Below are 10,833 nucleotides of genomic sequence, written 5' to 3'. Positions count from 1 at the left end.
TAACACTTTCAAAAGTGTAACTTCTACACCAACCAGAGTGGACCAATTATAGACACTTTCAAAGTGTTGAATTTAACTCTGTAGGAGTTGATGGAACACTTCCAAATTTGCTGTGCAGGAGTGTTAATTATTAAAACTGAAAATTAACCTTTCATAGATTTCATAGAATGCAGCTACTGTAATGTCTCTTCAGTTTGGTTGCTATACACAGAATATAAAAACAGTCTAGTTGCTAATTTATGGCAACGCTTTCTTTTGGTCTTCAGGTTTCGAGTCTGTTGGTTCTTCAGGAGGAAAAACGACACTTCTTCATCCACTCCATTGATACACAAATCAAGAAACGGACTCTCTCTGCTGTGGTTCAGTACCAAGGGGATCATGACGCAGCCCGCAGCCTCCAGAGTGATTTTTCCCTTCAGGGCAACACAGATAACTTAGAGGCAAGTTTAAAGGAACTAAACTGTCAGTTTACATTCCTACAGCCACCAGTTTCCTCTCCAGCCTTCTGGGAGGCGCAGCAGGTATATAAAACTAAATGACTGACATACTCAGGAGTTTCTCGAGCTGTTTATAATAGCTTGACATTTTCTTTTCACTGTGTAATTTCTTGTGTTGTATTTGTAGCTGTTTATTGGCCAGGACTCCCTTGAAAAAGAGGTTTTTAAACCCAATGCATTTTTATCCTTGTAAAATGAAAGTTAAATAAAAAATGCTAAAATGAAACATGCATTAGCACCTTTTGATATGAAAATTATTATTATACTCCTTAGAATAATGTTCCATGTTTCTAAAGTTTGGTCTGATTGATGCTGATTTTGATTCACAAACTGCTAGCTATTTTTTATTCTGTTATTCTTTACAAAATTGTTTAAAAGCAAAATTCTGTTTTTAATAAAAAATAATTATTTTGTTTTTTTTTGACTTAGACATCAAGAAACGTCTAAGTGATTGTAAATTATTTATGTGTACAAAAGATGTCATTCCTTTCTTGGTGTAACAGTCAGAATGCAGAGATCAGATATTGGCTGAGGACTCATAATTTGTTAATAGTATTTTACTGAGCTGGTATCTGATGTTCACTACCAGCTCAGTACAATGACTGAAAAATTGATTGATAGGTGAGGTGTGGTAGGAAGCAGATGAAGTAATTAGTTGAGATCTAGAACAGCTGTGGCAAAAATAAATGCAGGCAAACTAAAGGAGCAGACCAACTCCCACAAGGGGAGCTGAACTCAGTGTAACTACAAACTACAAAGGGAAAAAGACTAATGCCGATCAAAGACGTCCTAACCCTAACCCTAACCCAAGTGCACAAAAATAAAACAACATAAGAATAGACTAAGAAACTAAATACAAAAAGAATTAACTAATATGGCAAGACCTTTCTGTTAATAATAAGACCTTAATATAATATAAATGAACAATAAGGAGCAACAAGAAAATAGTAAACACACAATCATCAATGAAAGCCAAATCCCAAACATACAAGAATTGTAACAATACTATACAGTTTGGTCTGCAACAGATAAAATATTTGTGTGATTTTTCTGGATGCAACTCATCTACAGGTTCCAGTCCTGCATTTCCCATCATCCAGTGAAGGACTGAGGAGGAAAAAGAGAGAATGGGTTGTTCCTCCCATAAATATTGCAGAGAATTCCAGAGGACCTTTCCCTATGCTTGTTGTACAGGTGAGAGAAGTAAATGTTCATGGCTGACTTATTAGATTCTGATGTGAGACCAGAAAATAACTTACAGGAGAGGAATAAACATCAGAAGCATAAAGGCAGGAAGTATGAGAAGAAAACAAAAGGAAACAGTTGGAACAGTAAGGCTGTGAGGAGTAGATGTATTGAAGATGAATGAGTTTGAGTACCCTAACCTGGGGTCAGTTATCCAAAGCAGAAGGAACTGCAGAAGAGAGGAGAAGAAGGGCATGTAGGGAGCAGAGGGTGGAGGATCAGTATTGGTGCAATTTGTGTAAGAGCAAAACGATGTGTGTACAAAATGGCAGTGAAAACTGGGACATAATTTGGAGATGGTGGCATTAACAAAAGGAAAGTGGAGCTGAAGGTGGAAGAGCTGACTATGAGATTTTTATTTTTAGGGAGCTAAATGTAGAGGACGAGAAATCTCCATCAGCTCAGGCTAGAGACGAGATAGGCTGTAATGGTTTGGACATTTATGGAGGCTATCTTTAAATATTGTAAACATAATTGTGTCTGTGGTTTTAACAGTCTGGGTTTGTTTTGTCCAGATTCGTTCTGATGCTGATAAATCTAAAAAGATCCATTACAGCATCACTGGTCCAGGAGCAGATCAGCCTCCTATAAATCTTTTCACCATAGACAGCACCACTGGTGCTCTGTATATAACACAAGCACTGGACAGAGAGAGAAAAGACAGATATCAGGTAAGCATTCACATCATTTGGCGACCACAAGACAAGAAGCAAAATGGGAGAAACTTCGTCCTCACATGGTTCTTTTATACTGTCAGATTCACACTTAGCATTTACCAAAATTTAAACAATTGAATTAAGAGTTCTTCATCGATGTCTGATGATCTCATTCTGCAAAAAAAAAAAAAAAAAAAAAAAAAAAAAAAATAAACAATCCAAACTTGCTAAAATTCATACTCTTAACAAATGTAAGTTCATGTTGTACTGAATCCTAGGATGTGATATTGGGATGTAGGACTTAACACTCTTTTCCTCTTTTTTACACAATGGAAGAATTTGTATTTTTATTTAAATGAACAAACGGACTAATGTTGGTGTGTTTACAGTTAATGGTACATGCTGCGGCGGACGGTTCAGCCTCTGCTGAGGAGCCTATGGAGATTGTTATAAATGTAATTGATCAGAATGACAACAGACCTATTTTCACCTTCTTGGGAAATGTGGCCGAGTCTTCATCAATAGGTATTGTTGTTCCATGTAACTTCAGTCCCATAAAACATCTAACCTGAGTGACGCAAATAAAGAAACATTCACATCAAATAAACCACCCTCTTTTACACCTCCTATTAAATGTGTAATAGAAATTAAATTATTTTTTTTTTACTTTGTTTAGAATAAAGAGGGCTCATGTGGGTTTTTTAGTGACTGGACTCAGAATCTGAAGATATCAGATGGGATGGGCATTGGAAATAAGAAACAGTCTCTTAGAATATTCTTATTTTGTGCTTCAAATTTTACCAGACATAAAAAGATTAATAATTTTACTAAACGGGCTATAGGTGCATTTTGGTCACAAATCAATAAACAAAAGTTGTCAGTTTTATTATTTGCCCAGCCAACAAAGTTAGATCTTTAACTTCATGTGCAAGACCACCATTGGTTCTCTCTTCCCAGACTAGGCATAAGTCTCTGCTGAAGCAGTCACAGAATCTTGCTGTCTTGTTCATGAGGCGTGGCAGGACAGAGTGGGAGAAGATTAGACAGACTCAGGATTTATCTGCTCTGAAGCAGTCAAATGTCATTTGACAGACTGTAGCTTCTGTCTAATCTGAGAAAAAGCTCAGCTCCTCCAGAATGAGCTGGAGAGAGACGTTGGACAAAGAAACATTTGATGTTTCTTCCTGAATCAGTTACCTCTCTGCCTTTGAATAATGAATGAAAGGTTTTGTGACATCATTAAAAAGAGGGTGGAGTTCTTTCAGTCCCATTAGAAGTTAAAAACTGCAACCATCTTCTGAGAAATGCATTTCATTTCTTTTTATGATTCTTCAGGTTTTGAGGTGATGAAGGTTACGGCTACAGATGCTGATGAGCCAAACAGTGTCAACTCAGATATCCGTTATCGCATTGTGAGCCAGGAACCTCAGCAACCAAGTCCATCCATGTTTGTCATAAACCCAACTACTGGAGCCATCAGAGTCAGTGCTGCTGGACTGGACAGACAGGTGGGCTTTTACAAATGTTTATTTTATCATAAATAGAGAGTCTTAAATAATTTGTGGACATATTGAACAAACATGAACTGTTTACGCCTTTTGTAATTTATTGTGACAAATTGGTTTCTAAAGAAAACATTTGATAGATGTGACAGCATGACATTATTATTAAGCTACTACATGTAACTACATGTAATCGCTGAGAGCTCTCTAATTCGAATTTGATTAAATCGAGTTTGATTTTAACTCGGTTTAAAATCAAACTCGATTTTGAGTTTGATTTATAAATCAAACTCAAAAATTTGTAAAATTTATAAATCGTAAAGATTTATGTTGTAAATCTTTACGATTTTTTTTAAAAGAACTCTTTCCTGTAATTTCATTTGAAATAAATTAATATATGAGCCTGAATATCCTGACAGAAATACCCTGAGTATACCCTGGAGGTAGAAGCAGCAGATATGAGCGGGGAGGGACTTATTGCATTAACAAAAGTAATCATCTCTGTAACTCCTGGCACTGAGCTCCCTGTAAGTACAAACCACAAACTTTCTACAAAATGCATACAGGACATAACATATCAGTGTTTTATTGTTGGCATTATGAGTAGAGAGATAAAGTGATAACCAGATGTCAAAAAGTTGAACAGTTTGAAAACAAAGAGTGGAACATGTCTAAATGACCAAAATGTGGTAAAGCACTAACTAGCATCAATGTTCCCATTTTGCATTTCATTAGGCTGCACAAGGAGGAGGGAGGAGCAGGAGGGATGCAGATCCCAAGATTCATCATTCTTCTTCAGAGGACATGTTCCCAAATCTGTTACCTCTTCCAGTAAGTTCAATTAGAACAGTGGTGTCCAAAGTCGGTCCTCAAGGGCCGGCATCCTGCATGTTTCTCCGTGGTTTAACGCACCTGGATCAAATGATAACTCGTTAAATGGCCTAAGAAGAGCATTGATTTGTTGAGGAGGCTGTTACTACCACCAGGGAGGGATCTAAAACACGCAGGATGCCGGCCCTCGAGGAACGACTTTGGGCACCACTGAATTAAAAGAACTTGTTACTTAGGATTTAATTTCAGATTTTGTTGGTTTTTCTGTGGCTTTGTCATTGGACAAGGTGTTTTACTGACCATTTGTCTTGTTTTCATGTAGATATGTTTGTCTTTCTGAATTTTTACACATTGCAACACCATAATTTTCTTAGCACAATAACAGTCCCATACAACATGTTTGTGGCACTCATTTCTTTTATGTGGTGCTTTTATGACAATTCTGTTCTTTGAATGATTTCAGAAAACAATGAAACCCAGTCTGTAAATTGACCAAACAAGACTGATTATATCATCAACTTGTGGGTTTTCTTCACAGTGTCCCATCAATACAATATCTGAAAGTCAAGATTGAAAGGAATTGGACTGACAGAGGAGATTTTGTAGATTTCAAAAGAATGTTTGACCTAAAAGACACTCCAGCGATGCAAACACTATTTGCATTGCTGGAGAAGAAGTGGAGGTGGTTGAGTAGTATAAATAACCTTTACAACACACTGACATGGAGACACAACAGTGAAGTGTCCACATGAAGGAACAGAGCAGACTGGACTTCTGGAGGAAGTATTTGTCCTTTAGTGTTTGCCGCAAGATGTGGCAGATCTTTAAGTCTGTTTTCTTTAAATGCCATTCTGTTTTCCTCAAAGTCTGAAGAAGGGATGAGGAGAAGGAAGAGAAGCTGGGTTATTCCTCCCCTCAGTGTTGCTGAGAATAGCAGAGGACCATTTCCTCTAAAACTTGCTCAGGTGAGAGGTAGATGGACTGTAAATACTTCTGAACTAAAAGAGCTGTGCAAAGAAACAGTGGTTTAATAGTTCTGATGGTGCTTTGTAGGTCCGCTCTGACAGAAGTAAAGTGACGAAAATCATTTACAGGCTCCGTGGTCCAGGAGCTGATCAGCCACCTGTAGGCCTTTTCATTGTAGACACCGACTCTGGTTGGTTGGAAGTCACACAAGAACTGGACAGAGAGAACCAGGACAAGTACACAGTAAGATATTCTGTACCTTTATACTGCTGTCATGCAACATTTTTTATTTCCCTGCTGTCTACCAGTAGGTCAGTGTATATTTGATGGTCAGTGTTCAACCCTGTCAATTCATCAATAAAACAATTGAGGACATATTAATATGGAGGAACAATTATAAAATTATAAAAAAAAAAAAAAAATAATAATTTACACACAAAATGTCCTAGAATCGAACACCGGCTAGAGGACCACGCCCCCTTTTTAGCTGAGACTTCTCTTCCGAAGGCTTTTTTTTTTTATTGTGCTGCTTTTACTTTTGCCCACTGCATTTGTATTGAATTTTTTGTAATAAATTGTTGTCACCTTCATCCAGCTTGTTTTTAAAGCATTGCTCACTCCTGCGATTACCCTTTTTTTTTCCTAGTTTAACTAGGTGGCGTTGCTGTCTATTTCAACTTTTGTTCACTTATTATTACCACCACTCGGTGGCCCCTAGTAGAGTTATCCAAGGCAGGCAGGTCTTAGGTGAGGGACCAGACGAAGTGAAGTTTGTCTGGTCCCTCACCTAAGACCTGCCTTATAATGAGAACTATCAGTAGAATTAGTGTTCCTTCACCCTGACATGGCTTGCCAGGGCCCCACTCTGGAGCCTGTCCAGGAGGTGGGGCTTATTAGTGAACGCCTGGTGGCTGTTCTTTCACAGATGGAGACAATTGTCTTGCAGGAACACTGCTAAAATATTTTGGACAGAAAGTTGGATAGAAAGCATTAAATGAGGCAGAAAAACCAAACTGGAGCATTTCATTAACTCCCATGTTGAGCAACGTCTCTCATGAGGGGAGGCAGTTTCACACTATTTGAGTAAACAGTGCTCACCAACACGTCTTTCTAAGGAATGGTAAAAATATGTAGCTATCAGTAACTGCTCTAGAGTCTCGAGTTGCATTGTCTGCTGAAGAAGCATCACACTCCAACCCCACTTCCAACTGAAATTTGGGAGTACCTCATCAAAGTTTCACAACAAAAATTGCAGGAAATTTGGAGCTTTCTGTCTATTTTGACAAAAGTTAACAAAAAATACTAACCATACATTTCTTTGCAGAACAGTTTTTATGTGATAATTTCAAACCATCCAACATGAATGTTACTGACAGTCTCCTGGTGAAATGGGCTATGATGTTCTAAACATAATTGTATCTCTGCAGTTAGAAGCACTTGCAGTGGAAGAAGGACAAGCTGAAGCATCGGAGACCATTGAAATAATTGTGAATGTAATCGATCAGAATGACAACAAACCAGTTTTCAGCAGAGACACCTATAAAGGAGAAGTGCCTCAGTCCTCAGCTGAAGGTACATACTGTCAATCTGATATGAGCTTGAAGAACATGTTTATTGAACACTTCTCTGTTAAGCCTGTCACAACAATAAATAATCAATTAATCATATAATAAATTAAAACGAGATCAATAATTTCCTTTTGCATTATTTGCTGGTTTTCTCTTTTCTCTCTCTCTTTCTACCAAAAACTGGATGATAAAAATCTTCTGTCTGGTTCATTGGTCTCAACTAGCCCCCCCTTTTTTTCTGAAAGGAAATCAAAAGGGCTTCATAATTGGCTTTATTTGTTGTTTCCGTTATTTTATTTATGTTGTATATTAAAAATGTCTGAGTTCCAAGGTTATATGTTCATTAGAATTGAAAGTTTATTAATCTTTGAGAATGTGTTCTTTCATTACCATTATATTACTTGAAAATGGTCTCAAAACAACAATATTGTCGTTTATTGCAATAACTTAAAACTTGCTTTGATGACCTAGTCTCTATGCAGGTAAATCAAGAGACTGTTTGCAGTGACCTCAGGCTCTAACACAGAAATGTCTCAGCTCATTCTGGATGCTGGAATTCACAAATAATTTCATAGCTTATTGCTACATGCAGGAAATGACTGCAGCACCATGCCTTTCAGAAACACACCGTCTCATTAAAACACTGTCTGAGAACATTTAAGTGCAAATGTACCAAAGTATTTCAACAAGCTATATTCATATTTATAGACTTCTTGCCAAAAATCCATCCATTCATCCATTATAATACACGCTTATCTCTAGTGGGGTCAGCATGGGTGCTGGTGCCTTTTTCCAGCGGTCAATGGGTGAGAAGCGAGGTACATCCCGGGCATCTTGTCAAAAATGTCACCTTTAAATGAAAATCCAGATTTACATCTAAATATGGAAATCAGGAAGTCCCAATGAGAAACCTTTAAGCACTGGCCTTTGGTGAAGAAAATGTGCAACTATATAATAATCAGAAATTGTGCAAAACATGTAAATGACAAAATAGAAAAAAACAAAAAAAACATTGCTCATTAACCCTCCTTCTGTGATAAGTGCTAATTGTTACAGCACTGCAGGCAGATTTAGACACACATCATGGCTCTGAATGTGACCCTGCAGTCCTCCGCTGGCTGCTCCCTTGCTGTCTTTGTAAGCCTCCAAAACATTACTTGACCTGAAGTACGACATGATACAGTCCACAGTGGCGAAGTTACAATCTCCAAAATCAAAAATTAGTTTCCAAATCTGTATCTCTGTTTGTCATGTCAGCAAATCCTCTTGCAGATCCATTTCACCCGATGCCATATATATGTGCTGACACTGGAAAATTACCCTTCTCTGACAATCTGGACTTCTGTTGCACATCCAAATGAGTTAGACCTGAACTGGGAAAAATATGCCTTTCTGATTCTACCAAGGTTGGCTCAACTACCAAAACTGCTGGTAACATGGCATGGCCAGGCTCAAGTAGCAATTTGGTCATGGCTACAGCTACTCATGAAGCCGGTAAATGGACTGCATCTTCCCCAGCAGTCTGATAGACTGGAATCCATGAAAAGTCTGCCTTCAGCTACAGTCAAGCTTACTGTGTTCCTAGCAATTTGTTAACGCATTCATAACCATGGAAAGCGGGTACAACAGACACAGAAGACTGTGTGTGTTTGCAACATTCAGCTGCAGAACATATTCTGCACTTCATTTCAGATTTTGTATTTTTCTTCCCCATATTTTGTGGTGACCTGGACCTTTAGAGGATTTTGTGTTTCATTTCCTTTTTTGTGACTCTTACCTTCAGGCTTTGAGGTGATGACGGTTCAGGCCACGGATGCTGATGAGGAAAATTCTGACAACTCCGATGTCTGCTATCGCATTATAAGACAAGAACCTGAAGAACCAAATCCTTCCATGTTTGCAATTAATAAGGATACTGGGCTTATTACAGTCAATGCTACAGGCCTGGACAGAGAGGTGAGGTCTAACAAAACAACACAACCACTTTTGTAATGTCATACAATTCTGGTAAGCTACCACTTTCCTTTATAAAAACATGAGTGGTTCACCATGCAGCAAAGTTCAACAAAGTTGGCCCTCTGTTGTGCAGGCTGCCTTAAGGAATCCAAAATCTATCGATCAAAATTAATGATCGATAGATGAATGAATTAATATCAGTCAATTAGATCCATAATATGTTTCTGATGATGTAAAAGGCGCCTCAAGTATTCATACACACATGTTTTCAGATTTTGTCACATCACAACCTCAAACTTGTGTTTTTAATTTGGGTTTTGTGGGACAGTACTAACACAATATAGCGCATAATTGTAAAGTGGAAGTCATATGTCAGATGGTTTTCAAATGTTTTCATAAAAACTCTGACAACTGTGCCACATATTCAGCTGAGTCAATATTTAGTAGACTGTATCACACCAGGTTGAAATTTGATGGCACAGGCTCAAGCCTTTTATAACATGCAACAGGTTTTCTTACAGGATTCTCCTGTGTTTAGCTCCATCTATCTGACCTACTGGTCACCACTCTTCCCACTAAGTGACTTCTTCTATTGATTAATTACACTTCCTTTTGCATTACAACCCTTAGAACCGTAAGTTTTTTTGTTTTTTTGTTGTTGTTTTTTTTTACATTCTGATGCAGTTTAGAAAGAAGCTATTTGTAAGCTGGTTGTAAGAATTGGACAATCCTGCATTGCTGTGCAGTCTGTTAGCTTTTTGTGCCAGTGGAGATTCTAAATAAGTAGTTGCATCTTTCATCACAGAAACACCCGCAGTACACACTCACAGTGGTAGCTGCTGACATGAGAGGCGAGGGGCTGATTGGAAGAGCCAAAGTCATCCTAACTATAACTGATAGTTCTTCTCCTGTGAGTACGACACAGCAAGCACTGGAGAACAGACATAGAACACTGTGGCTATCACTGAAGGCTTTGTGCTCCACAGAGTGGCTGGGTTATTCCTGACATTACAGTTCCTGAGAACGGAATTGGACCCTTTCCTTTACAGCTAGCTCAGGTAACCTCTCTATACCTGTACATTTATTTAATCAAAAATTCAAAAATATTAAAAAAAAACAAAACATGCAAAGGCATGTGTCCATCCTATTGTGATAGGGTGAAAGTGTCCTGCAATAAAGAGCAGAGATGAACACACATTTCTCTGCCTTAGAGATTTTAAACGAGTCTTCTGTAATATATATTTATAATTATAGCCTCCTAACTAGCATTGTTGTTAGTTTATCTGGGTCCCTGTATGATTTGCACCAGATCCGCTTTAATGAGGAGGAAACAAAGAAGATCCTTTACAGCATCAGTGGACCAGGAGCAGATCAGCCTACTGTTGGTCTTTTTACCATGGACCAAAACACTGGTGCTCTGTATGTAACACAGGGACTGGACAGAGAGAACCAGGACAAGTACACAGTAAGATATTCCGTACCTTTATACTGCTGTCATGTAACATTTTTCAATTCCCTGCTGTCTACCAGTAGGTCAGTGTATGTTTGATGGTCAATGTTCAGCCCTGTCAATTCTTCAATAAAACAACTGAGGAGGAACAATTATAATTAT

At 38.1% G+C, this 10,833-nt stretch overlaps 1 protein-coding gene across 2 annotated transcripts in view; it reads left to right on the top strand.

The window, feature by feature from the left end:
- The first annotated feature begins 224 nt into the window (after positions 1-224).
- The window catches only part of LOC106942328 (B-cadherin), a 19,610-nt gene continuing 9,001 nt past the window's right edge, over positions 225-10,833 (top strand). For both annotated transcript variants that reach the window (XM_015025587.1, XM_015025586.1), the window contains exons 1-14: positions 225-440; positions 1,569-1,691; positions 2,258-2,413; positions 2,788-2,923; positions 3,734-3,906; positions 4,320-4,427; positions 4,636-4,731; positions 5,598-5,696; positions 5,785-5,940; positions 7,125-7,269; positions 9,049-9,221; positions 10,027-10,131; positions 10,208-10,279; positions 10,531-10,686. In XM_015025587.1, the coding sequence (XP_014881073.1) occupies positions 240-440; positions 1,569-1,691; positions 2,258-2,413; positions 2,788-2,923; positions 3,734-3,906; positions 4,320-4,427; positions 4,636-4,731; positions 5,598-5,696; positions 5,785-5,940; positions 7,125-7,269; positions 9,049-9,221; positions 10,027-10,131; positions 10,208-10,279; positions 10,531-10,686 (1,899 nt within the window). In that variant the 5' untranslated portion in view covers positions 225-239. The remainder of the gene's footprint in view (positions 441-1,568; positions 1,692-2,257; positions 2,414-2,787; positions 2,924-3,733; positions 3,907-4,319; positions 4,428-4,635; positions 4,732-5,597; positions 5,697-5,784; positions 5,941-7,124; positions 7,270-9,048; positions 9,222-10,026; positions 10,132-10,207; positions 10,280-10,530; positions 10,687-10,833) is intronic.

Source organism: Poecilia latipinna, unplaced genomic scaffold (genome assembly GCF_001443285.1).
Source record: "Poecilia latipinna isolate Pla-1442-1.1 unplaced genomic scaffold, P_latipinna-1.0 Scaffold4193, whole genome shotgun sequence".
Lineage (NCBI taxonomy): Eukaryota > Metazoa > Chordata > Actinopteri > Cyprinodontiformes > Poeciliidae > Poecilia > Poecilia latipinna.
This window is presented reverse-complemented; position numbering and strand designations above follow the sequence as displayed.